General features: G+C 37.5%; 4 protein-coding genes and 2 non-coding genes across 6 annotated transcripts; 2 read left to right on the forward strand and 4 right to left on the reverse strand.

The window, feature by feature from the left end:
- The first annotated feature begins 1,762 nt into the window (after positions 1-1,762).
- LOC109803087 (Thioredoxin superfamily protein) lies at positions 1,763-4,454 on the forward strand. Its single transcript, XM_020364556.3, has 4 exons — positions 1,763-2,118; positions 2,494-2,596; positions 3,444-3,605; positions 3,960-4,454. Exons 1-4 carry the CDS (start codon positions 1,850-1,852, stop codon positions 4,131-4,133), a joined length of 708 nt encoding a protein of 235 aa, XP_020220145.1. The 5' UTR covers positions 1,763-1,849; the 3' UTR covers positions 4,134-4,454.
- A 10,906-nt stretch (positions 4,455-15,360) lies between these two features.
- LOC109815674 (large ribosomal subunit protein eL32z) lies at positions 15,361-17,165 on the reverse strand. The gene is made up of 3 exons (XM_020380455.3): positions 17,005-17,165; positions 15,829-16,010; positions 15,361-15,713 (listed from the first exon to the last, which is right to left on the reverse strand). The coding sequence occupies exons 1-3, from the start codon at positions 17,092-17,094 to the stop codon at positions 15,584-15,586; spliced, it is 402 nt and encodes a 133-aa protein (XP_020236044.1). The 5' UTR covers positions 17,095-17,165; the 3' UTR covers positions 15,361-15,583.
- LOC114917010 (small nucleolar RNA Z196/R39/R59 family) lies at positions 16,450-16,533 on the reverse strand. Its single transcript, XR_003805727.1, has one exon. It is a non-coding gene; the product is annotated as a small nucleolar RNA Z196/R39/R59 family (small nucleolar RNA).
- LOC114917011 (small nucleolar RNA U31b) lies at positions 16,793-16,873 on the reverse strand. The gene has a single exon (XR_003805728.1). It is a non-coding gene; the product is annotated as a small nucleolar RNA U31b (small nucleolar RNA).
- A 1,208-nt stretch (positions 17,166-18,373) lies between the features above and the next one.
- LOC109815654 (PAM domain (PCI/PINT associated module) protein) lies at positions 18,374-21,627 on the forward strand. The gene is made up of 8 exons (XM_020380424.2): positions 18,374-18,582; positions 18,684-18,874; positions 19,269-19,406; positions 19,484-19,620; positions 19,718-19,772; positions 20,063-20,173; positions 20,403-20,642; positions 20,847-21,627. The coding sequence occupies exons 1-8, from the start codon at positions 18,504-18,506 to the stop codon at positions 21,357-21,359; spliced, it is 1,464 nt and encodes a 487-aa protein (XP_020236013.1). The 5' UTR covers positions 18,374-18,503; the 3' UTR covers positions 21,360-21,627.
- Positions 21,628-23,472: 1,845 nt separating this feature from the next.
- Positions 23,473-25,330, reverse strand: LOC109815655 (expansin-A11). The gene is made up of 3 exons (XM_020380425.3): positions 25,068-25,330; positions 24,552-24,873; positions 23,473-24,024 (listed from the first exon to the last, which is right to left on the reverse strand). Exons 1-3 carry the CDS (start codon positions 25,204-25,206, stop codon positions 23,718-23,720), a joined length of 768 nt encoding a protein of 255 aa, XP_020236014.2. The 5' UTR covers positions 25,207-25,330; the 3' UTR covers positions 23,473-23,717.
- Between the last annotated feature and the right edge of the window lie 2,624 nt (positions 25,331-27,954).

Genomic DNA, 27,954 nt, shown 5'->3' on the forward strand with positions numbered 1-27,954 from the left:
TCTTTTATATCTATGATTATGATTAAAGATGAAAATAAGTTAGGTTAAATTATGTTATACTATAATTTAGTAAGTTTGAACCTAACTTTTTTTTAAAAAATATATGTTTTAAATATGACTTATTTATCTATTATAGACATTTTTTTAAAAATATTTGGTTAAAACTACAATCCTAAAAATATACTTTATAATAATTTTATACTAATAAAAACATAAAAATAAATATGTTAAATTGTATAAAAATCAAGTTTAATTTATTTACAATATGAACATGTTTTTAATATTTAATATAATATTTTAGATGATAATTTATTTCAAAACATATTTAATAATAATTTTTTTTAATAAAACATAAATGTTCCATTCTTTTTTATTTTAATTTTTTTAATCAACGTATACAATCTTTATTATTTTGATTTTTTTAGTCAACGTATACATAAATAGAAAGCACAAAATGTAAACATATATACTGCAAATTTTATTTATAAAAATTAAACTTTTTTAAAAAATTAATTCATTATTAAAAAGTATTATTTATCACATATAAGAACTAATTTCCTTCACAAGTTTGATAAATAACAAATAAATGAACAACTCTTTTAAATTTATATTTTATATATATGATAATTTAAATATATTTATTTATTTTATTAAAATATAATTTTTATTTTTAAAAATATATTTCTTTAATAAAAATAAATAAATATATATATATATATATATATATATATATATATATATATATATATATATATATATATATATACATGTATCCATCCCTGATGTAGATAAAATAAAACCAAACATGTTAGGTAATACCCTTCTTATCATTTAAATACTTGTAAAATAGTATAATAAAAATTACATTATTTATAATGTTTTTATTTAATTTAATTATGTTCCACTTGTTATTGAATCGCTTGTAAGACCCTGAATATGAATCGGTACTTCACTCTAAATCAAAGACTTGTGGTGAAGAATTGAGTGAATACTACCCTTTGCACAAGTGTGTTTGTGGTGAAGAATTGAGTTGACTTGTTTTCTCTCTTTCCCATTAGACAGAAAAACTTTTTCCCCTTATTAGATTGAAAATATTAACATATACACATTGATTGGTAGATATTAATAACTTAATCAACAAACAAATATTATTTACAGAATTTGCAAAAAAAAAAAAAAAAAAAAGACATCGAACGATTCTTTTATTATAATTAAAAAATAAAGATATAATATTACAATATATATATTTTTTTCTAATACAACATCTCCCAATTATCAAAACACCGAAATTAATATAATTGTTCATATATGACATTTTAGATAAAATATGTTTCTATTCAATGTAAGTATATACGTTATTTAACTTCAAAATTATTTATTAACTAATCTAAATCCATTCTTAATACCGTACTTTTCGTTAAGAAATTAAAGATAAGTGATTAATTTGCTGAATCTAAAATAATACTATGGTCAGATAAAAATAATCTTTCATTAAAGTTAGCAAATCTTAGGTTGTTTTTAGATTTGCTTATAAATAACTCTATTTACTATATCAACCTCATTTTTTTCTTTTTTTTTAAGAATTGGTGTTTATATAAGTAATTTTGATAAATTTTAAGTAACTCCCTTACTTTTTTTAAGCTGATATGATATGTGGAGTTGATTTTACGTAGCCTCGTTGGATGTGCACTAGACATTAAAATGCGGCCAGGTTCAATGCACCTCCTCCTCATTAAATATCATACATATATTAAAGTGTTGGACAGCACATCATTACATGCAATAATTTTCGTGGAAAAAAATTGAATTATTTTTTGAATAGGGTTTGGTTGGTTGGGTGTGAGTGAGAATGAAGATGTCGCGGGTGGCAACACTGCAATTCGCGGCGTTTCAGGTTTTGGTTGTTTTGTTGAGTGTGGGTTCTGATTACATACCCCCTTCAAGATTTGATGGATTTGTCTACGAAAATGGGTCGTTGAATTTGTTGGATACTATTTTGATCGAAGCGTTTTATGATCCTGTGTGCCCAGACAGCAGGGATTCATGGCCACCACTCAAACAAGCTCTTCGTCACTATGGTTCACGAGTTTCGCTCCTTCTTCACCTCCTCCCTTTACCGTTAGTCAAACCTAAATACTTTTTTTATTTATTATTATTTAGAAATGACTTTTAATTTTATGATATCATGCTTAACAAATATCATTTGAATGTGAAAGCTTTGTGATTAGTGGGTAATCGTCTTTAGATTCATTTTATTGTTGAAATTCAGCAAATTTAGTGCATGTTTGGTTCATGTCTAAGATTCATGTTTAGGTGAGGATCACATCAAAATAAATGAAAAACAACTAATTGTTACTTTTCCTGATCCACTTCCAACACAAGATGACATTGATCCAAACGTGCTCTTAAAAAAAAGTGTGCTGGATTGTCTTTTTTTAACACTATTTTGTGCGCTGACCTCAATTTTTCTTTTCTTGATTCTGGAATTCGCAGTTACCACGACAATGCTTTTGTTACCTCTCGTGCTTTGCACATCGTGAACACGTTAAACGCATCTGCAACGTTTCCCTTGCTGGAGTGGTTCTTCAGCCATCAGGTTTGTATTTACAGTTTCATAATCAATCTGTATTTGATTTATGTATCGCTTGAGTATGGTACGTATTGACTTGAAGCTCGCACAATTGCAAATTTGGATGATAGAATTGTTTAGATAGATTGAGAATGGCGTTTTCCATTTTCATAGTGCTTTAAATTTGCAAGGGCCTTTCATGCTAGTTAAGTTTCTGCTTTTCGGCATTCTTCCTTGTAGTTGGTTGTACACTTACTCTTACGCTTTGGTCTTGGGTTAGCAATACTTGATTTGAGTCATTTTGTGTCTTTTATTGACACACACGCAGAGACTGCAAAATTAATGCCATTGATGTAATGTTAATATTTCTTTTATGTATTCAAAATGGATTGTTCCCAGACAGTGGAAAATGGCAATCCTTGGGTTTTTCTTACTCCTCTTTTCTTATAAAATCCAAAGCCATTAGTAGGAAAATTGTTTTCTTCATTTAAATTTCTGTTCTCTATGTTTTGTAGCTGCTTGTTCTGTTTCAATTTTTAAATATAGCTTTGTGTATTAATCACATGGTCGTTGAGTTCTGCATCTGATTTGTTGGGAAATTTTGGTGGGGGGTTCGTACTTTCGGTTGCTGAATCAGTAACATGTGTTGATATAAGCCATTCCTGTCATGACTATTTGAGGGAGAGCAACATGGCTACTTGTATAAACATATTTCTCTGGCTTAAAATTGTTTGCATTGATGTGACCATGATTTTTAACTTCTGCATTACGCTAAAGACATAAAAAATATTTGCTTCTAGGAGGCAATCTTTCAATGTTAAAAAGTTATTGAAGTTTCTTACTCATCGGATCTGGTTCATACTCTTTTTAACAGGAGAAATTCTATGGGGCTCAAACACGGAACTTGTCTAGGGCTTTTGTTATAGAGGAGATAGTGAAGTCTGCAACAAAAGTAGTTGGGAGATCTTATTATAACGCCATAAAGAATGGCTTCAATGACACAAAATCTGATTATCAGACCAGAATTTCTTTTAAGGTAAGACAAACTCTTTTTGGTTGTGCTCAGATTAATTTGACTAATTAGAATATATTTGGATTTAAATTGTGTTCAAAGCTAATATTTTTAAATCTTGATTCTTAAATTTAGGACTTGAAAAAATGCGTAAATATATATCACCTTTCTCTCAAATAAATTTAATTTTAGTATACTTCACCTTCGGACATGCCCCTTATTATTAGATCTTTGAATTTAAATTGTGTATTCAAAACTAACTAGTATTCTCATGTTTATTCTTTGATGTATGACTTGAAGAAGCATGTGAATATAACTCGCCTTTCAATCAAATGCATTTTCATGCTAGTTTAATTATAAGTTTCTTTGAAAATGCAGTATGCTGCTTCGAGAGGGGTGTATGGAACGCCTTTTTTCTATGTCAATGGATTCTTGTTGTCTGATACTGGAGCTTCCATTGACTACAAGGCTTGGAGGAAGATCATTGACCCATTGGTTGGTGCTAAGAAGGGTGTCAACCGTAATGAAGAGTCCCCTCATTTGTACTTATAAAGATTGTAGGTGTATAAAGAAGTCCAGTTGCATTAGGACTTTATTAGTGAAGGAATCTAAAGAATGCGTCGGCTGACTCATTATAGGTGCTGGTGCCAAGAATGCAACAATGGGATCAAATGTTATAAAACATTCCTTAGTCCTTTCATATACATAAAAGTCATGGGTTGGACTATATGGTACAGGGGGTAATTATGTGATATGGGATATATTAAAACATTCCTTAGTCCTTATGCCTATGTTTGAAAAGATAGAATGGAATGGGATGTATTAAAATATAATGAAAAGTAATAGAATAAAATCTTCTATACATTGTTTGGATATCATTGGATCAATATTTTGTAGGAATGTGTTTATGTGTATATTTGGTCGGTTGACAATAATAATATTCTGGGGAATGCATATTATTCATCCAAAAATATAATTGATAATAATAAATGAACAAGAATATGGGGAAATAACGATGAATGTGGCTAAATGGGGGGAAGAAAAAGGAGGCGTGAGCAACTGCGAAACTGAGTAAGAGGATGAATACCACCTAAAATTGTCTGATACCTACTCCGCAAGAAAAAGAGAAATTGCTGACAATGGCGTGTGGTACATGGATCTCAGAATCAAAATCGGACTTTCGTGCGCTTAGATAGCATATTCATTTACAGCAAATTCTATTTCTGGGTATTGTGGTGATGCCAGTGTTACGTATGGGTTTGTTACAACTATTCGAGTTGTACAGTCACAGGCACAAAAGACCAATATGATTGATGCTGAACAGGTAAAAAGAATATGACATTGAATAGGATGACAATGACTACGTCTAGGGGCCAAGGGTGGGAAGAAAGTGTGCTCTATAAGCTAGAAACATCTCATTTAAACAGTTGATCTTCTCTAACTTTTTTTTTTTTAAAAAAGTGGACCAGATACAAATTAAGTTGAAATGTTATTTTTTTCTCCATCGGTCCGAGTCGAAATAGGTTAGATGGTCTACAGTCTCTCAATTTGAATGTCAGTGTGTACCTGTCTAAGGGCACACTCCTTTTCTTCTGGGTGAAAGGGGACCGAATAAGAGCTCCAGCGATATCTCCAAGGGATGGGGGAGGTACCTGCAAAGGGTACTCCGACGCTCAAGTCAGTATTACACGAATATCTAGGGTAAAAATGAACAGTGACATACCTTGTTACGTGTGACCTATTTATAGCATCTGACATGGGCCTGAGCGTGATGGGCCCTCTCAGATATTTACCAAATTAGGTAATACGGTACTAATTGGTCGTTAGGCTTTAATCATGTACTTACCTTTCTTGATTGTGATTACTGTTATGACTTGCTTAACCCTTCGGCAAGAGGCCGATCCGGCTAATCAATACTAGTCGGAACGGCAAATGACCGAACCGTCTAGTCCGTATACGGCAGCCTGTATACTTCCGGTATGTTCTATGTCGGAACGGTACCTGACCGAGCCGACTCGATGAATGATGATGGTCCATATTTGCATTAACCAGACTGATGTCGGTTCTCGGCTTCATGCCGAGCCGACGTTGATGGTGATGCTTGTACGTGGCTATGCACGGGTGTCTGACGAAATGGCACGTGTTGGCCCACGTGACCGATACGGTCTCTCCGGTACACAAGCCCCCCAGCCTTTGAGGAGCGAAGCGACGCGAAAGGTTAAAGAAATAAAAAGAGGATTGTAACCGTTGGGTATGAAGGGTTGTAACTGTTGGGTATGAAGGGTTGTAACCGTTGGTCATTAATGACGCATGCAAAGTTGCGGCGGGAGGCGAAGGGTTGTGTCCGTTGGGCATTAATGACGCATGCGAAGAGTCGCGTATCCTGAACCGTTGGATCTAGATGATCCAACGGTATGCACGAGGGGGTGTCGTTTCAGGTGCTCATTAGAGACGCCTATAAATAAGGGTAGGGAGGTGAGGGTTCTTTCGTGCAAATTCATTAGCTGCTCCGAGCCGAAGTTGTTTGGAAGCGTTTTGAGTATTATCAACGATAGGTCAAGCTCAACCATCAGGTACGTAATGGCTAATTTGGGTGTTGTTAACATTGACTCTTCTGGGGACGAAGGGGAATCTAGGTTAAGGGCGACGCCGAGTCAACTTCACCCGAACACCTGGGCCGCTATGCAAGGGTTCAGGCATTTGTGTCTGGGTCTCGGTCTTTCTCCTACTCCACATCTATTTTTGCATTTCTATACTTCTCGGCCGACGAGGAAGGCCAAGTGGCTGTCTTTGATTCGCCACAGTGATTGTCTACTACAACCTTTTACCACCTCCTACAAAAAATTTAAAGTGGGATTTATGAAGGTGATGATTCGGCCGGAACCAGGGAACAAGTATTTCTTTGACGCTGAGGGAAATCCGCTATTTCCCTTCTACTGGACCCGGAAGCCGCGCAAGTATGACACGGTTTCCAAGTCACGCATGTCCCCAGAGGAGAGAGGAAGTCTTGATTTTTTAAACAAGTTGCCTCGGCCCTTACCATGCCGTCCTCTTGTCCGATTGTTTGATTCGGCCGATGTGGTCGAAGAATTAATTGGTATGGTATTTTTCCTACTTGTTTGAATTCAAGTGTTATCATTGATTTTGACTAATGATGTGCAGGTATAATGGCGGCTCATGATGATTTGGATATCCGCAACTTGCTTCGGAACCAACTTGCATTGAATACCGCGAATAGGCCTGCGCCCGCCGCGCGCGTGAATCAACCAGCTCGTCAAGGTAGCGGGGTCGGACCCACGTCTCGGCCGAAGAAGACCACCCGGCCCCAACCTGAAAAAAGGAGGCCTGACTCTAGGGCCGAGGAGGAGAGTCGCCGGGCAAAACAGCGCCGAGTGGCCAGCCCCCCTGTTCCCGAAAGCTTGTCGGCACCAAGTTTCTTGGCTGGCAATGTTAACGCTCAGGATTTTCTGAGTCAAGACCTGACCTCCGAGGTAGGCCAGGGGCTGCTGAGCCGAATGAGTTCGGCGCAAAAATGGAGCTACTTTTGTGAGTTCCAAGTGCGCGCTGTGGCCATGGCACAGAGTATTATCATGCAGCCGAACGGTGAGGCTGACGAGTTGCGCAAACAGTTAGCTGAGCAGGAGAAGTCTCTTCAAGAGACACTGGCTGCTTTGACCGACGCCCAGACGGTTAGTAGCAAGTACCAGGCCGAGGTGGATCGCCGAGGAAGAACCGCTGATGACTTGGCCCTAAAGGTACAGCGTCTCGAACTTGCTCTGAAGGGCGAGACTGACAAGGTGACAGCTCTGAGCAAGGAGCTGGATGCTGAAAAGGCTGCCTTTGGTGCCTATCAGGAGAAGGCGCGCGCCAAGGTTCTTAGTCAGCATCAAGCCGGTTTTTCTCAAGCTGCTCGGCAGGCTTGCTACTTCGGCGACTTTCCTCCTGACTTCCACCTGGACATGACAAAGATTTTTTCCAAGGGAAGTTGGTGGATATGACCTCCATTCCACCTGACCAGGAAGCCGACGAGGAGGCTCCGGCTCGGCCAGCTGGGCCGAACGAGGAGGAGACTCTGAACGAGGAGGCTGCGCCTGAGGATGGTCCAGTTCAGGGGGAGGCAGAAGTAGTGTCTTAAATGTTTTTTTTTTTTTTTTTTTTTTGTATTATGGGGCCGATAGCGCCTATTGATAATGTACCCTTCTCTTTTAATGAAATTTCTCCGTTCTTTATGTTATAACTGGCGTGAACTTTTGTGGTGATTAACAACTTAATTTGCGTGAGCCGTCTCCTTGGCCGAGAGACATCTCGGGAGGGAAGACTTGAATAATTTAATTAAAGCCACATCCTTGGCCGAGAGATATCTCGGGAGGGAAGACTTGAATAATTAAAGTCGCATCATTGGCCGAGAGACATCTCGGGAGGGAAGACTTGAATAATTTAATTAAAGCCACATCCTTGGCCGAGAGATATCTCGGGAGGGAAGACTTGAATAATTAAAGTCGCATCCTTGGCCGAGAGACATCTCGGGAGGGAAGACTTGAATAATTTAATTAAAGCCACATCCTTGGCCGAGAGATATCTCGGGAGGGAAGACTTGAATAATTAAAGTCGCATCCTTGGCCGAGAGACATCTCGGGAGGGAAGACTTGAATAATTAAAGCCACATCCTTGGCCGAGAGACATCTCGGGAGGGAAGACTTGAATAATTAAAGTCACATCCTTGGCCGAGAGACATCTCGGGAGGGAAGACTTGAATGATTTAATTAAAGTCACATCCTTGGCCGAGAGATATCTCGGGAGGGAAGACTTGAATAATTAAAGTCACATCCTCAAGTCTTCCCTCCCGAGATATCTCTCGGCCAAGGATGTGGCTTTAATTAAATTATTCAAGTCTTCCCTCCCGAGATGTCTCTCGGCCAAGGATGCGACTTTAATTATTCAAGTCTTCCCTCCCGAGATATCTCTCGGCTAAGGATGTGGCTTTAATTAAATTATTCAAGTCTTCCCTCCCGAGATGTCTCTCGGCCAAGGATGCGACTTTAATTATTCAAGTCTTCCCTCCCGAGATATCTCTCGGCCAAGGATGTGGCTTTAATTAAATTATTCAAGTCTTCCCTCCCGAGATGTCTCTCGGCCAAGGATGCGACTTTAATTATTCAAGTCTTCCCTCCCGAGATATCTCTCGGCCAAGGATGTGGCTTTAATTAAATTATTCAAGTCTTCCCTCCCGAGATGTCTCTCGGCCAAGGAGACGGCTCACGCAAATTAAGTTGTTAATCACCACAAAAGTTCACGCCAGTTATAACATAAAGAACGGAGAAATTTCATTAAAAGAGAAGGGTACATTATCAATAGGTGCTATCGGCCCCATAATACAAAAAAAAAAAAAAAACATTTAAGACACTACTTCTGCCTCCCCCTGAACTGGACCATCCTCAGGCGCAGCCTCCTCGTTCAGAGTCTCCTCCTCGTTCGGCCCAGCTGGCCGAGCCGGAGCCTCCTCGTCGGCTTCCTGGTCAGGTGGAATGGAGGTCATATCCACCAACTTCCCTTGGAAAAAATCTTTGTCATGTCCAGGTGGAAGTCAGGAGGAAAGTCGCCGAAGTAGCAAGCCTGCCGAGCAGCTTGAGCAAAACCGGCCTGATGCTGACTGAGAACCTTGGCGCGCGCCTTCTCCTGATAGGCACCAAAGGCAGCCTTTTCAGCATCCAGCTCCTTGCTCAGAGCTGTCACCTTGTCAGTCTCGCCCTTCAGAGCAAGTTCGAGACGCTGTACCTTTAGGGCCAAGTCATCAGCGGTTCTTCCTCGGCGATCCACCTCGGCCTGGTACTTGCTACTAACCGTCTGGGCGTCGGTCAAAGCAGCCAGTGTCTCTTGAAGAGACTTCTCCTGCTCAGCTAATTGTTTGCGCAACTCGTCAGCCTCACCGTTCGGCTGCATGACAATACTCTGTGCCATGGCCACAGCGCGCACTTGGAACTCACAAAAGTAGCTCCATTTCTGCGCCGAACTCATTCGGCTCAGCAGCCCCTGGCCTACCTCGGAGGTCAGGTCTTGACTCAAAAAATCCTGAGCGTTAACATTGCCAGCCAAGAAACTTGGTGCCGACAAGCTTTCGGGAACAGGGGGGCTGGCCACTCGGCGCTGTTTTGCCCGGCGACTCTCCTCCTCGGCCCTAGAGTCAGGCCTCCTTTTTTCAGGTTGGGGCCGGGTTGTCTTCTTCGGCCGAGACGTGGGTCCGACCCCGCTACCTTGACCAGCTGGTTGATTCACGCGCGCGGCGGGCGCAGGCCTATTCGCGGTATTCGATGCAAGTTGGTTCCGAAGCAAGTTGCGGATATCCAAATCATCATGAGCCGCCATTATACCTGCACATCATTAGTCAAAATCAATGATAACACTTGAATTCAAACAAGTAGGAAAAATACCATACTAATTAATTCTTCGACCACATTGGCCGAATCAAACAATCGGACAAGAGGACGGCATGGTAAGGGCCGAGGCAACTTGTTTAAAAAATCAAGACTTCCTCTCTCCTCTGGGGACATGCGTGACTTGGAAACCGTGTCATACTTGCGCGGCTTCCGGGTCCAGTAGAAGGGAAATAGCGGATTTCCCTCAGCGTCAAAGAAATACTTGTTCCCTGGTTCCGGCCGAATCATCACCTTCATAAATCCCACTTTAAATTTTTTGTAGGAGGTGGTGAAAGGTTGTAGTAGACAATCACTGTGGCGAATCAAAGACAGCCACTTGGCCTTCCTCGTCGGCCGAGAAGTATAGAAATGCAAAAATAGATGTGGAGTAGGAGAAAGACCGAGACCCAGACACAAATGCCTGAACCCTTGCATAGCGGCCCAGGTGTTCGGGTGAAGTTGACTCGGCGCCACATTCAACAGCCGAAGTATACCCATGAAGTAGTTGTCAAAGGGGAGAGATATCTTCAAATCCCGGAACATATAATCATACACATAGAAAAAGGGGTATTTAGAAGTCCCCTGACTCAAATAAACAAAATCCGGATTTGACACCCCGTCGCCTCGGCATGGTTGAAAGAAGATGGCAGAAGGCTCCTCATCTTCAGGAAAGTCCAAAAACTTCACGGCCGATACAAAATCCACCAGAGATTTTTTACTTGTATACCGAGAGTATACACTACCAACCTCACCATGCACCCATGAATATCCTGGAGTTGATATCTGAGGGAACACTCTTGATGATTCTCCACCCCGACTAGGTTGCTCATCGGAACCTACAGCTGATGCCGAATCACTCCCACTTTGAGAATGACCGGACCCAGAAGCCGACTCCACGGAATTGTCCCCATTAGATGCCGAAGCCGATGGTGCATCCCGGTTCGGCGTCGCCCTTAACCTAGATTCCCCTTCGTCCCCAGAAGAGTCAATGTTAACAACACCCAAATTAGCCATTACGTACCTGATGGTTGAGCTTGACCTATCGTTGATAATACTCAAAACGCTTCCAAACAACTTCGGCTCGGAGCAGCTAATGAATTTGCACGAAAGAACCCTCACCTCCCTACCCTTATTTATAGGCGTCTCTAATGAGCACCTGAAACGACACCCCCTCGTGCATACCGTTGGATCATCTAGATCCAACGGTTCAGGATACGCGACTCTTCGCATGCGTCATTAATGCCCAACGGACACAACCCTTCGCCTCCCGCCGCAACTTTGCATGCGTCATTAATGACCAACGGTTACAACCCTTCATACCCAACGGTTACAACCCTTCATACCCAACGGTTACAATCCTCTTTTTATTTCTTTAACCTTTCGCGTCGCTTCGCTCCTCAAAGGCTGGGGGGCTTGTGTACCGGAGAGACCGTATCGGTCACGTGGGCCAACACGTGCCATTTCGTCAGACACCCATGCATAGCCACGTACAAGCATCACCATCAACGTCGGCTCGGCATGAAGCCGAGAACCGACATCAGTCTGGTTAATGCAAATATGGACCATCATCATTCATCGAGTCGGCTCGGTCAGGTACCGTTCCGACATAGAACATACCGGAAGTATACAGGCTGTCGTATACGGACTAGACGGTTCGGTCATTTGCCGTTCCGACTAGTATTGATTAGCCGGATCGGCCTCTTGTCGAAGGGTTAAGCAAGTCATAACAGTAATTACAATCAAGAAAGGTAAGTACATGATTAAAGCCTAACGACCAATTAGTACCGTATTACCTAATTTGGTAAATATCTGAGAGGGCCCATCACGCTCAGGCCCATGTCAGATGCTATAAATAGGTCACACGTAACAAGGTATGTCACTGTTCATTTTTACCCTAGATATTCGTGCATATACTGACTTGAGCGTCGGAGTACCCTTTGCAGGTACCTCCCCCATCCCTTGGAGATATCGCTGGAGCTCTTATTCGGTCCCCTTTCACCCAGAAGAAAAGGAGTGTGCCCTTAGACAGGTACATTTTGGCGCCCACCGTGGGGCCGAACCGAGAGCTATTCCGAGATCATTATTGAAAGAATGGTGAAGACGAGAAAGAATAACGTTGAGGAACACCAGTCCGAGGACGAGCATCAGTCAGGAGCCGAGACGACGGAAGAGACAAACTTGAACAGTATGATGAGACAGATGAAGGAGGAGATGGCCGCTATGAAGCAACAGCGGGAGAGAGATGCGGCCGAAATGGCTGCGCTACGGGCGGAAAATGCCGCCCTCAAGAACCAATACCACGATCCTACATGGAAGCCCTCCGAGACAACCCACACTCAAGGGTCGTTCCATTCGCATGGCCAGCACACCTCGGTCCCTTATACTTCTGTTGCCCCTGCCGCCCACGCCTCGGCCAGCCGACCAATACAGCCCATGCCGGCAGGATCACACCGACATCCCTTTACCCCCAATATCATGCAGTCCGCCCTCCTTGACAATTGGAAGTCCTTGTCTCTCGACAAGTACGACGGAACCACCGATCCAGATGAACATGTTGACGTGTTCTTGACTCAGGTCACATTAAGCACCACCGATGACGCCGCCCTGTGCCGAATTTTCCCGACGTCACTAAAAGGACGAGCGTTGAGCTGGTTCACTCGGCTCCCGGCCAGTTCGATCGACTCATTCGGCACCTTAGCCTCTCAGTTTACCATCCAGTTCGCTACAAGCCGACCACACCAGTTGACTTCTCTATCACTAGTTAGCATCCGCCAGGAGAAAAAGGAGTCTCTCTGGGCGTTCATGAGCCGATTCAACAAAGCGGCATTAGAGATCAGGGACCTCAACCCAGCCGTCGCCTTACATCATCTAACCACCGCGTTGAAGCCAGGTCCCTTCGCCAACAGTATTTGTAAAAAGCCACCGGCAAACATGGATGACCTTCGGCGCAGGGCCGACAAATATATGCAGATGGAAGAACTAGCCGAGTTTCGCAACCAGGCCAGAGCAGAAGCGGTGAGCAAGACAGAAAAGCCAATAGAAAACAATTTTCGCGGTCGTCCAAAAGAACTCGTACCCCGCGAGCGGCCACCCCGTGGTCCGAAGTATACACAGTACACACCACTGAACACCAGCCGGTCAGCAGTACTAGAACAAGCATTGGCTTCAGAAGTGCTGACTATCCCGAAGAGAGCATCGACCCCTCCCCGAGCCGACACAACCAAATCCTGCAGATTTCACCGCAATCGTGGGCATTCAACTGACGAATGTTCAGCCTTGAAAGACAAAATTGAAGATTTGATCAAGCAAGGACAGTTGCAAGGTTTTGTGAACCGTCCCGACCGGCCCCGACACGGCGAACAATCACAGAGACGTGACCATTCCGAACACCGCAGAGCAGAAACGCGCTCGTATAGAGAGCGCAGTCGGTCACGGGATAGGCATGAAGAACAACAAGCAACACAGCCACGGCGAGTTATTAACACCATTGCTGGCGGATTTGCTGGCGGGGGCTCATCTTCGTCGGCACAACGAAGACACCTGCGCGCTGTCCGACACGTGCATGCCGTGGAAACAAATCATTGCCGTTTGCCAACCATTACCTTCACCGAGGCTGACTTCAAGGGAATCGACCCAGATCAGGACGATCCGATGGTGATCAGCGTTGAAATTCACAATTGCATCGTCCGTAAGACATTGGTTGATCAAGGAAGTTCAGCGGACATACTATATTGGAATACGTTCAAGCAGTTGGGAATTCCAGAGTCCGAACTGGTCCCTTACGATGAACCTTTGGTGGGATTCTCTGGCGAACGAGTCAAAACAAAAGGATATATCAAGTTATCAATACGATTTGGGTTCGAAGGGGCGGAATACCGAGACATCTCGGTTAAATACGTGGTCGTTCATGCGAGCACCTCCTATAACATTCTGCTCGGTCGGTCATCCTTGAATCGACTCGGAGCAATCGTGTCTACTCCTCATTTAGCTATGAAGTTTCCGGCACAGTCAGGACGGGTTATCACGGTGCACGCCGATCAAAAAACTGCACGCGAATGCTACTTTGCCAGCTTGCGGCTACCGAAAGTGCAAGACGAAACGATCAAAGAGCCACAGAAAGTCCACTCGGTAACCCAACAGTCCTCCATAGACCTCGACCCCCGAATCGGGCACGACGAAAGGGTCGAGCCTATTGAAGAGAGGCACCCACTCCAAGTTGGAACCCTTGATACCCAACTGACTTATTTGGGAACTGTTCTGACGAAATGGCACGTGTTGGCCCACGTGACCGATACGGTCTCTCCGGTACACAGTGTATATTTGTGAAGGTAAATTTTGATGATTATGTCTGCAAATAGGCTCCCAGGTTGGGTATTATCGCAAGAAATCACAAAAGTGGCGTACTACTTTCCGCAAACATGACATACCAGAACGATTTGAGACAATAATACTAAAATCTCTGGGTCTCCAGTGGCCGTGGGAATTGCGGGTTGTTGAAGAATTGTGCCTACTTGCAGCTGCTTTTGAATCTGATCGAAACAAACTGGTTCATCAATGACACCGTAGTTCCCAATATATTCAAAGCTATCAACATGGTAATGTAGGAAGTTGTAGCATACAGGTCTTTTAATTAGAGACCACCTTCGCAATGTTTTATAGGTCTGCTGCTCGTTTAAAAATGTATTTGTTAAGCATTCAATCGTTATGACAAATTGGTCGATTCAATCCATTTCATTAAAAAAAAAAAAGGATCTAATTCATCTAATTTATTTTGTAGATATTTAGTGTTTCATCAACTTTTTCAAATCTTCTGGATTGAATTAAATAAATAAAAAAATTCATTGGATAAAAAACAAAAAATAAGTTATTAGTCAAGACTGAGCCAAAAATGTTGGACGAGGCGATGCTAGATGAAATTGAGTTGAAGATACTATACCAGAGCCATCGGTTCATCCTTATAACCAGCTAACCAGTCCTGTCTAGTCCAATCAAACCAAAAAATCAAACTGTAAAAGAAAATTGATGCATCAGTTAAAAACTGGTAAAATTGGTCGATAACCAGTTCAAACAGGGTCACTCAAATGCAGCATAAAAATTACGCCGTTCTGTTATTTTTTTTTGGTGAGCCAGAGAAATAATCAAAGCAGGTCAAGGTTGTCGACCTACAACAAGAGTGCGGAAACATTTCAAACCACCGTGTAGTGCCTATGGGTACACGATCTTGCTGCTACAAGTAGAAGCTTCATAAAAATCTCATACATAAAAAGTAAGATTAGAGGAGGTAGAGTGTAGACACTAGAAAAGCTCTACAAGGATGAGAGAGAGATGAAGCAATCACCACATTGTTAATGAGGTGGAGCAAAGCATTAAACCCTGAAAAACAATTACCTTTAACTAGAACAGAACCAAAGATAAACTCAAGATTGGGTTGAAAATTTTGCATCGGCAAGACAATAAGCAACATAAAAAAATGTATCACATGCAACAAGGTTCTGGTCAAGAAAATAACAAAAGCAATCAAAATCTACCATCTAGCGTATCAACCATAGCTCACTACAAAACATAAATATGACTCCCAGACATCCGGATCTATTCATCTTCCTGGCTGCGCAGCCTGGCTGTTTTGTTTGTAACAACGACATCAAGCTGGGCAGCTCTCTCAACTATGTCCTTCCTCTTCCTTGTGGACACATTGTGAGCAATCTCAGCACAGTACGTCCTGAATTAAACATGAAAAAATTACTCAGCCAATGTCTACATTGTATTTTAAGAGAGGCATTCATTAGCAGTAAATTATATCCCACAGGTAAAAATGAATTATTTCAAATATTCACCTGTTATGCATCATGAGAAGTTCCAAGTCTTTCACATTGTGCACAACAAATTTCTTGAAACCATTTGGCAGATAATGGCGAGTTTTCTTGTCTGAACCATAACCAATGTTGGGCATCAAAGTGCATCCTTTAAACTTTCTCCTGACACGGGAGTCAATACCCTTTGGTCTGCGCCAGCTTGGCTGTTACCAAAACAAAATCCAAAACATAATTACTTTAGAACAGAAACAACCAATTTCAAATAATTTAACACATGTATTCAACAAGAATAAGTAACCCTATTCAGAAAATCAGAGGAATAGGCTACAACTCCACATTAACTCATTAAGTAACTTTAGCAAAATGAAAGAAAACCAGGCAAAATTGAATGTCTACATTACTTTATCACGACAGAAAAGGCACCTCCAACGTATGAGTGAATTATTTTTTGAAGAAAAAAAAATCTAACTTGGTATGCATCAATTAAAAATTTACATGAAAATAGCAAGTGAAGGCTCAAATTGAAAGAAAGCCAGCTATGTCCAGCTACAAATACAAACATAAATCGATTCATTAAAACAAAAGGGACAAACAAACATAAAGGGATAGCAGCGTTATATATTCATAGAGTAGAAACCGTTCTGCAATCTCAGCCGAAAGATGGTGATATTAGTATACTAATCACGGATTAATCAGAATATTAATGGAAGTTCATCACAGATTGCAGAACATTATTAGACTAGCAGTCATTTTGAAGGAAAAAAAAAGTGACAAAGGCACGATGGTTCGGATTAAAACATAAAAATCAACACTTTATACAAGCAAAACTAGGTTGTAAAAACACACTGACTCAACCAAGCATCATATGAAGACGAAAATATTCGCAAACTTTGAAAAAAAAATCAGGATCCAAAAAAGTGAACCTAAACTTGTAAAAAAAAACCTACAGTTAAATTACGCACAATAAGAAAAATCAAAAACAGGAGGATCAGATAAGAATGTCATTCATCATCTTACACCTGGTGGAGCAAATTAAGACTGGGGCGACAATAACTATCATCATTACAATAAAAAAAAAAAAAATCAAACTACATAAAATTTCACTCTGCAGTTCAAAATCAAAAGCCAAAACAAAAAAGAGGGGACATATGCGGATTAGAAAAGGGCATGATATGCCGATAGTTACTACTAACTAACCTTGACGGAGATCTTGCGGTCACTCTGGGGGCGCTTGAACTTCTTCACGCGCTTCTTCACGATCTTCTTCGAGATCAAGGGTACCGCCATTTTCTCTCAAGTAGCACAATTAGGGTTTCCCAAGTTCTAACAATTGCTCCTCATCCTTTATATATATATTGTGAAAGACTTTTTATTTATTTATTAAATATAACAAATAATTAAAATTTAGAATAAATAAATATACTGAATATTCTCAATGATTTTTTTTCTTCTATAAATTTAGATATAAAAACTGTTTTATCAAATAAATATATAATTTAAATTATTTGAATAACTAGAGTCTACATGAAGTTGAAATATATACAAAATTTTAAGTTTCAATTTTTGATGAATAAAAAAGAAATATAACTTAAATTATTTTAACATGTCAAATATTATATTTTTAATTTTTTTATTTCTTTAAAAATCATCATATAACTAATTATAAAATCGAAAGTAGAGAAAATGGAAATTTTTTAGATGAAAAAATAAAGTGACAAATGTTAATAATCACACAAGCATATTTTATATTTTTAAAATTAAAAATTACAACAAAACTTGTATAAATTAAAAAATTAAATTTTAATATATATATTATTTTACACACAAGAAAATGTCTTAGTAAATTATTCATAAATATTTGTAATTTTTTTTACGCGTATTATCTATATAAATTACTTAGACCAAACTACCTATATAAAATTATACTAAGGATAATTATTAATTATTATAATATTATTTTATTTTATTTATTTTTAAATACTTTTCAGTAATAATTTATTTTATAATTTTGAAAATATAATAATGATTAACAATTAAGAAAATATTTTTATCTAAATTATTAGAAATATTTTAATATTTAAATACGTTTTTAATTTATCAAATTTAAGATAAATTTGTTTTCATCTCTTAAATTTAAAATTATTATTTTTAATCTTATAATTTTTAAAAATCTTATTTTTAACCCTTTACATCTAAAACGATTATAAAGTATTAATTAATAATTTAATATAATATTTTTATTAATAGAGACATTAATAAGTAAATTTTATACAAAATAATTAATAAATTTTTTTAACAAAATTTAGTATAAAAAATAAAATAAAAATTTCAAATTTACGGAGATAAAATTGGTTTTAAATCTGAAAAACTAAAAATAAACTTATCGTAACTAAAAATATATTTAAACATTTTTTAAAATAGCAATACCCTTTTGAGTTATGAGTGAATACACTGGGTTTAGTATCTTGCTTTTTATTGGATCCAAATCGTGGTTGTAGCTTGAGTCGGCCCATCGACCCAAGGCCCATTTCATGATTAGGAGCTTGAGTATGAGGTGAAACGAGGTGACTATAGAGGACATGTGCATATTGCTTCTTCTTTGGTCTTCTTCACCCCTTGTGTTCTCCGTGTTAGGGTTTGCATCAGATTCCAACAATTCTCGCTTCATTCTGTGCTTTCACTAGATTTTGTTCAACATGACTCAAGATCTTGAGATGAAGGATCGCTCAACGCCTTCCAACTCCGTTTCTGCACCTGCTCCATCTACTTTGCAGAGTAAGCCTCTTTCTCTAACCACTTCCACTGTGCCGATTTCACAATTCTATAAAACTAGTTCCAACTTTTTTAATTTCCTACTTTGGGATTTTGACTCGCAGATTTGAAGGAGATAGGGTCACTTATCGAGACCGGTTCGTACTCGAAGGAAGTTCGTAGAATTGCTCGCGCTGTTCGCCTTACTATTGCGTTGAGGCGGAAATTGACAGCATCTGTTATCTCGTCTTTTCTTGATCATGTTCTTACTCCTGGTTCTGAAGCTCACGCCAAATTGTCTGCGTATCTTCCCAAGGTAAACTTCTATCTTAGATTCGCGGGTTGTTCTTGTTGGAATTTGGAAAGGTTTTGGATATATATGTGAGTGTGTTTTCTAGTTATCCTATTTTGAATGTAGTCGTTTATGGTCCATTTAATTCGAATCTAAATTATGATATAGATGAATGAATGCGGGTAAATTGGTGATCTCTCTGAAAAAGGCTTCTGTTGATTTAGTTACTCATGTGGAAATTTCGCATAATTGTACTCATGTTTAAAGTTTTAATACTGGGAAGTGGATGAGGTTCAGTAAGCGGATTATTTTGGTTCTCTCTCTCTGGCTTTTGGAAAGATTGGGCTGTTTCCTTCCTATGGTCTTATGTTATGGGGCAATGGTGTTTCAATTCGTAATTTTGTCACTGATTGTGTAGGAGGATGATCATGAGATGGAAGTGGACGCGGCAACATCTGCTATTCAAACCCCTGTTAAACACTTGTTGCCTGAGCTAGAAATCTACTGTTACCTGCTTGTGCTACTTTTTCTGATTGATCAAAAAAAATACAATGAGGTCAGTTCCCCTCTTTCGACTTTGAGAACTTACAAGTGACAACGTATTGTTTGTTAATGCTTCTTTTTCCTTTTTAGGCCAAAGCTTGTTCCTCAGCTAGCATTGTTTGGCTGAAGAACACAAACAGAAGAACTGTTGATGTTATTGCATCCAGACTGTATTTTTACTATTCCTATAGCTATGAGCTTACAGGAGATCTTGCTGAAATTCGGGGGTAAGTTAGGTGCTAATTTATGTAATTGTTGAAAACGGAGGTTCAAGACTGAATTATATTTAAGTAACTTATTTTAAAATTTATACTTTTGTTTCAGCAACCTCCTTGCTTTGCACCGAATTGCTACCCTGCGTCATGATGAGTTGGGCCAGGTTTGTTTCAACTTACTTGAGCTTTTTTGCAATAGGGCTTATGACGTTTGTTAGAATTGAGCATGTTGTTAGAACCAAGCACATATGTGATAACTGTTTTAGATTCTCAGTTAATTTGCATGACTAGTTTGTTGCAAGTAATTAGAGATTTGATTTAACTTATAATTAAAATTTCTATTGTATTCAATCATATTCATAGAATAAATGCTCTCTCTATAGACTAATTAGTTTCACAATTCAATCAAATTCTACCATTTTTAATTTATATGATGACTGTTGATGCAATGCAGGAAACACTTCTTAATCTGTTACTTCGTAACTACCTTCACTACAACCTATATGATCAGGCTGAAAAGTTGAGGTCCAAGGCTCCTCGATTTGAAGCACATTCTAACCAGCAGGTATGGTAGTTCTGTTATCCTGAGCACCTATGTTTTACTCTCTGTAAATAATCTCTACCTTTTATACCAATGCTCAGAGATGTTGTGTTAAAGCCCTTGTGCTGAATGTCATCAACAATTGGGTTATTGTTTTATTGATGTTTTCTTAGTTTAATTTATTGCTGTTAAAGTTATAGTTTTTGGTTCATTTTTCCTCAACCTGTCTACATTTGTTGTATTTCCCTTTCAGTTTTGTCGTTATCTCTTCTACCTTGGAAAAATTAGGACAATTCAGTTGGAATATACCGATGCAAAAGAGTCCCTCCTGCAGGCTGCCCGGAAAGCTCCCGTTGCTGCACGGGGTTTTCGTATTCAATGTAACAAGTGGGCTGTGATAGTGCGTTTACTATTAGGAGAAATACCAGAGCGGACTGTCTTTATGCAGAAGGGAATGGAGAAAGCTTTAAGGCCTTACTTTGAGCTTACAAATGTAAGTCCACGTTATGATCCAAATTCTAGGCAGGTTCTGATATCATGATTAGTTCAGTTTCCCCCTCTCTCTTAATCATGACAAGTGAACTTTCTTTTCTTCGTTTAGCTATAAATAACTCCATATGTGCTTGTGCCAGTTTATATATTGTGAACTTTGTCGTATTGTTAGCTTATGCTGTGGAGTGTGGAAATTTAATTTCAGGCTGTCCGGATTGGGGACTTGGAACTGTTTAGGAATATTGCCGACAAGTTTGCCTCTACCTTTAACGCAGATAGAACCCATAATTTGATTGTTCGTTTGAGGCATAATGTCATCAGGACTGGTTTACGCAATATCAGCATCTCCTATTCCCGCATCTCTCTAGCGGATGTTGCTAAAAAACTGAGGCTGAACTCTGAAAATCCAGTTGCTGATGCTGAGAGCATTGTAGCAAAGGCTATTCGTGATGGGGCAATTGATGCTACATTGGATCATGCCAATGGGTGGATGGTGTCTAAGGAAACTGGAGATATTTACTCCACAAATGAGCCTCAGTTAGCCTTTAATTCTCGGATTGCTTTCTGTCTTAACATGCACAATGAGGCAGTTCGAGCGCTCCGTTTTCCACCTAACACTCACAAAGAGAAGGAAAGTGCTGAAAAGAGAAGAGAGAGACAACAGCAAGAGCAGGAGCTGGCTAAGCATATTGCAGAGGAGGATGATGATGATTTCTGATAATTGTCTTCTTTCACCCTACCAATTGCAATGAGGATATCTTCATTTCCAACCTTTGCTAATGTTTACATTTTGAAAAACTTCCATTATCATTTCCTTTTCTAAAGGTCAATTTTTCATTTTCTATGTGGAAGATCTCTGAAAGTCAGTTTAACATATTGAAATATTTATTGTTTGTTTCCAACCGTGATGACTGTTATGGTTTGTTTCCTTGTTTTGAGAATTATGTTTTAGGATCTGAAAAGAAAAAAACCAATTATTTTTCTTATGGGTGTTACAATGGAGCTGAGCTTAAGCTGTCGCTATAGGTCTCTCGGGCTGACTAGCTGAGTCATGTTTTATTTGTGAACGTTTATAGAGGCACACTTTCTGTTTCCATTCATATTATTCTGTGAAGATCCAGCGTACAGTGTGGCGTTTATCCATCGTGGATGATGTCGCGGATGGATCCTTTGGAATGTGAAGTAAATAACTGCACGTCTTGCAGCTTACATGTCACGGTTCTTAATGTTTAATGAACAATATTTATGCTTTTTACATATAAAACAAATTTTCTAATGGTCATGATTGTATGCAGTTGTAAAGTCACTGCAGATGATCCGATCGGATGAATTGTTCATGGAACACGACATTTTATCTATTGTCTTGTCCGCTTCACCTCAAACATGAGTGCAAAAAGGCTTTTTCATGGCATAAATTAGTAAATGAATGTGTTTTGTATACCAAATGGTTGTTTGTATGGTCGTTTGTCTATATTCCTTTTTCACATGCATGGTTGATAAAAGCACTAGCTTTAGTATGGATCCTCGCGTTGAACGAAACATGCAAATTGGACTAGCTTCCATACATAACTAGTTCAAAACAGTCGCGTTTTTAATAAAATCTTTGAGGTGACTATTTGTCATGAACTCAAATTAGTATGGTGGTGTTATTGGGGATATTAAATCTTTACCCAGACCAGAATTCAGGCATGGCGTAGAGAGGTGAATTTATGTTTCAATGTTTTGTATTCCATGGTGTTGTAAGGTTGACCTAACAATGGTGAGGTTGTGATAGTATATATAAGATTTGAAGTTTAAAGTTTTAGTGTTGTCAGTATAATTTTAATGGGAAAAAAAATTAAAATAAATCAAATATTGTGTTCTAAATTCTAATGATGGTAAACTAAACTATGGTGACAGAGACAATGTCAGATAATTCTATTGCTCGAGTATAATTTACATTAATTGCGGAGGTGTATATTAGGAGTTTATGAACACAGCTCCAGGCCCGCCATTGCTTTCCTTTTTTGAGAGGACTTGTGTATTCAAGATTTACCTCAATATTCCCCTCCTTTACAATTAACCGAGTCTGAAATGAAACCTAGGTTTAGAAACCAAGAATTTGTACGTATTGCATTCTCTCATGCTTATGCACTCGGACTATCACAAAGACCTTTTTACCTCATAACTTTATTTGTTGTTTTACAATGATCTATACCTCAGTCTACGCGTATGGAATATATTACATTTGTTTCTTCTTAAAATCGTCTTCAGGCATTGGTTCAAATTAAACCTGCCAAAAGGCAAGCAGGGATGACAAAATAGGTAAACTCAACTTACCCCCTTTTCAATCTCCCAAAAAGCAAGTTAGATTGGGTTGGATCTATTTTGCAAATTTTACTTGCCGTTACAAAAGTTTTAAGACTCTTTATGCAATGCATTTAACAACTTTTGGACTTTGTTACCCTTATGAAATTTTAGATTTGAATGTTTAATAGTAATATGACATGATTATATTAAAAAAAAAAAAGGAGAATGTTTTATCTTTCCTGATTTTATAAACTCTTGATATATAATTAGAATGCACTTAAAATATGATGTATTTTTATACAGTGGTACAAGACAAAATTCAATTCGAAAATTTTTCTGCTTTCTAAAGAGTGTGATGCAAGAGTAACTGACGAACAATACGAGAAAAAAAAATAGCTCATTGCTTCTAGACTTGCAATAACGCATGCATACATAAAATTTCAGGGAATTAGCGAGTTGCAATTCCCAATTAGATATTCAACCAAAAAAAAAACTGTACTAAAAACACAACAACAGTGTTCATATAATAGCAGTTTACAGTATGATTCAAACTCTGAAGATGTTTATTTCTACATGACTTAAAGCTGACATATAACATAATTCCTTAATAATAATTCACGCAAGTGCAATGCCTCTTTGGGCTTCTTCATTTAGGCCATAAAGTTTATGGGTCCAAAAAGCACAAAAGAGTGAGGCGGGCTGCTCCAGTAAAATAATAAGCATGCCTCTGCCGTTTCTTACGTTCATGAGAAAGTCCAAAACCCACAACTTAATAATCCTTGTAGCCTTAAAACTGGACACTAGTAGGGAAAGTCTGACCAAATGACCAATTTGGTGGAACAACACCTAGAAAAAGTTTAGTTACACCATCGGTGGTTGTGACCCTAAAGGACAAAGATTGACCATTCAAATATGCATTGGATTGCCAATTAGATCCCCAGTTTCTTGACATAGTCATCCATCCAGTTTTTGAGCCTTTGATGGACACAGATTTGATAGATCCAGCCCCCCCCACATTGCTGATCAATACAAGCTCAAAGTAGTCTCTCCCATTCACACTGAACCTAACCCCTCCTTTCTTCACGCATGGAACCCTGCAAGCAACACAACGTTAATCAATTTGCCACCGACCAAAAATCCTCACCTCATATTCATGTGGATTCTAGTTTTAAAGGTAGTAGTATTATTGGGTACAAAACTTAAAACTACTAAGTGTGAAGGAGTAAATCGAGAAAAATTCAAGTCATACTACATTTTATATATTATATCGATGTAGATAAACAATAGATAAATATAATTATATATATAAATATGAAATAATTTTCATTTTATGAGTCCATTTTATAATTCACATTCTAAGATTCTTATCAAAATAGAAATTTTTTACTTTTTCTTAATTGTATAATGATGACATCGAGATTAAATTTTAAGATCTCATGCATTATATTTCGATCAATTCTTTATTATTAGTTCAAATTGAATAAGTACAAAAAAAAAATCATATATATAGACCAGACTAGATTACCATGCGAAATTTTAATTCTAATGACACTATAAAACACTTGTGGAACTGCATTTATGTTTTGTTCCATTAGACAAAGATATTGAATTGAGTTGAAACCTTTGGAACAAGACGGGCACGATCCCTCCTCTATAGATACCAATCTTTTCCCATGCGGGTTGAGCCATGTCGAAATGTTTGAGAGGAGGGTTGCACCACCCTCCATTGTTGTTGGGCAGAGCAAAATTGGGAGGGCAAAAATTTGTGGCAGTTATGGTTACAGATGTTCCTTTCAAGCACCATCTGGAGTCTGCTTCATAATTGCAGATGATTTTGTAGCATTCCCCACATGAGGCTCCATCGTTAAATAACGCAGTACTTAATGCCGCTGTATCAGTTCCATACCCCGCTGAATACAGATTCCCGTACCCACAAGCCCCTCCTGCACTCACACACACTTATAAGTGACATGACCTATTGAAAACATAATCAGTGCATTATTAATTCTACGCTCAATCATGCGAGTACCATGTAACAAGGATCGTAACAAGAGAATTAAAATATATAGAAAACCAAAAAAAAGAACTACTTAGATAGATAGATAACATTAATAAAGAGTATAATGACTTCACTTACCCATTGTGCCCGAGGCATCGCTACCTCCATAAAAAGTGGCATGGGCACTGGTCCAACCAGACGGTGAGAAAGCCCAAGTGTTGATTGAAGAACAGCATAATACGAGGAAGCTGAACAAAACAAACATGACTTTGGCCATTATTACTATCTTTCTTTACGCATTCAATATGCTTAAGACCCCTATTGAAGAAGAATGGAATTTGTGTTAACATTTATTGTCATTTCTAAGTCTTTAAATAAGAGACCAGAGTCGCTGAGGCAACGATGGCACATGTTAAGTTGCCCAACAAGAAAGAACTAAGAATAAAAAAATAGTATTATTTACTGTATTAAGTTTCTTTGCAAATGTGTACAAATCTTGAGGTCATTCAATTATACCCACGTTCTCTTGTGACACTTTCCTTCTCGCTCACATGCACAAGAGTCGTGAATGTATCCCAAACAAACCACAATTAATTGCACTTCCCCATCTGGTCGTGTTTTTCTTTTTTTCGTGTCAACATTTTTCCAATTTTGGTTCCATGGTTTCATTTGACTTCTTTGTTTGTAGCTATAAGCGGATAATATGACAGGTAATGTTTTTATGCAATGGATCAAAGGTCATCGGTGGTCACATGCAAATGCTTAACAATGTCACAATTAATGAGCTATATTCACATGTCCCATTTTTTAATAGAACAGATTGTCACGGCTGTGATATGGTGCTACAAGACATAAATATGTCATTTGCCAATATCACTGTGGATTCAACCAAAGAATACCTTAATTATTGGAGTATAAAATCATAAAATTGGCATCTGGATATTGTCTCATTTGTCAAACAAAGTATGAGTAATCAGTAATCAGCGTATGTTTAGATAATGTAAGAGAATTTTCACATTTTTTTTTTATCTTTTACGTATATATACTATCATGAATTTTAATGGAATATTTCATATTTTTTAAGAATTTTAAATATTTTGGAGTGAAATATTTTATTTGAGTGGAGAATTTATAGAAAAAATTAAAATTCAAGTATTTGTGAAATTTTTTAAAATTATAAAATTTTAAATTTTCTCAAAAAAGTAAGATTTTTTTTTCTTCTACCTCCTCTCCTCTTTTTTTAGGTTAACATAAAAGATATTGATAATTTGTTAATTATTAAATATTTAAAATTATTTTTAAATTATTAAATACTATCTAATATTAATTTTTAAAATTTCTAAATATTTAAAAATTAGTTTATATTTAATTTTAAAATTTTAATATATATTAAAACCAATTTTACTTAAGAATTTAAAATTTTAAAAATAAATTAATTTATCTAAACAAAATATTTAAAAATAATAAAAATTCAAATAATTCAAATTCTAAAAATTTTAAATTTCTAAAATTCTTCATCCAAATACTATAAGGGAAAATTTTATACATTTTGTATATAAGATAAAAAATAAATAAATAAAGGGGAGAGAATAAAGGTTAAATATAAGTAATTTTTTTTTGGATAATACATATATACTAAGGGAAAATAGTTTTCTACATTTTGTATATAAAAATAAAATAAAGGAGAGAAAGTAAAAATTAAATATAAATAAATTTTGTTTTACAATGATATTAGTATAAAATATTCATAATTGAAAATAATAATTAATCTCTGTTAAAAAATATAAACGTATATGTTAGTATATAATGTATTCTCTCAATATAATCTCTTCTATATTTATGATCAGAATAAAATTGATATGATCAAAGGTTAAATCTGGATGTAATAGGATAATTTACAAATTAGTTGAAGAATAAAGTTGTTTAAAGGAAAATATAATAGTTACATATAAATTAAAATAAATATCATAAATGAAAGATTTTTAACAACTTAAAAATTTCTTTTAACTTACAACAGCACTTTCAGAACTTTTTTTTAAACTCTTATTCTTTATCAATTTATTTTTTATCTTTATTTTATATTAAATTTTAATATTTTAAAAATATCAATAATTAAAAACAACATTCATAATATAAATTGTTTATTATAAATTTGATTTATAAACTTTATATTGAAAATACCGGTTTATTAAAAACATTAAGAATACCAATATATATTTAAAATGTTTATGTATTATAAATTTTAATTTTATAAAATAAACATTGCAGACTAATATACTAATTTAATTCCAAATTGTCATATATAATAGCAGTATTAATTTTTATAATAGTCATTTCGATGTTAATTTTTTTTAAAGTGATTAATAACGTAGAAACTCCTGCATGTATAAAAATCAAATTCATAAAATATTGAAAACCTATTGGATGGATCGTTGCTTTGGTCTAATCTAGTTGTGACACAGTTGGCACCGTCAAACAAAGCGAGTGAAGATGAAGTACATAAGGGGACCCTTATCATTTATCAACACAGTACGTATTCACTGACTCTTCTATTTTTTTTTTCTTCCCTGTCGGTGATTTTTTAGAATAATTTTATTATTATATAAAAAGATTATGACACTTTTTAATTTTTTTATTGCATTATATTTTCCATTTTTTTCTTAATAATTGTTTTGAAAATTTGTCCCAAAAATAAAATTATTGATTTTTTCCTTTACCTTTTGCTGTTTATTTCTTACCCTTTCTAATAGGAGTATTTATATTCCAAAGACCAAAATGCATGTCGGAAGAATAGGAAGTGATAAACACCAGACAATTACTATCACTGTATATATTTGGAAACCGCTTTTGTTGAAATCTGTTTTGGATTAGTTTGGTGAGGATTATTGTATATTATATGATCACTAATATTTTAGAAATGTGAAACGTATATAAGATAAATAATATTGTATATTTATCACTCACAAGATAATAAATTAGATCATAGGATAATTCCATGGGGGCAACGCATAAGGTCATTTAACAT

The sequence above is a fragment of the Cajanus cajan genome, chromosome 4, assembly GCF_000230855.2.
Source record: "Cajanus cajan strain Asha chromosome 4, NIPB_CcT2T_4, whole genome shotgun sequence".
NCBI classification, from domain to species: domain Eukaryota; kingdom Viridiplantae; phylum Streptophyta; class Magnoliopsida; order Fabales; family Fabaceae; genus Cajanus; species Cajanus cajan.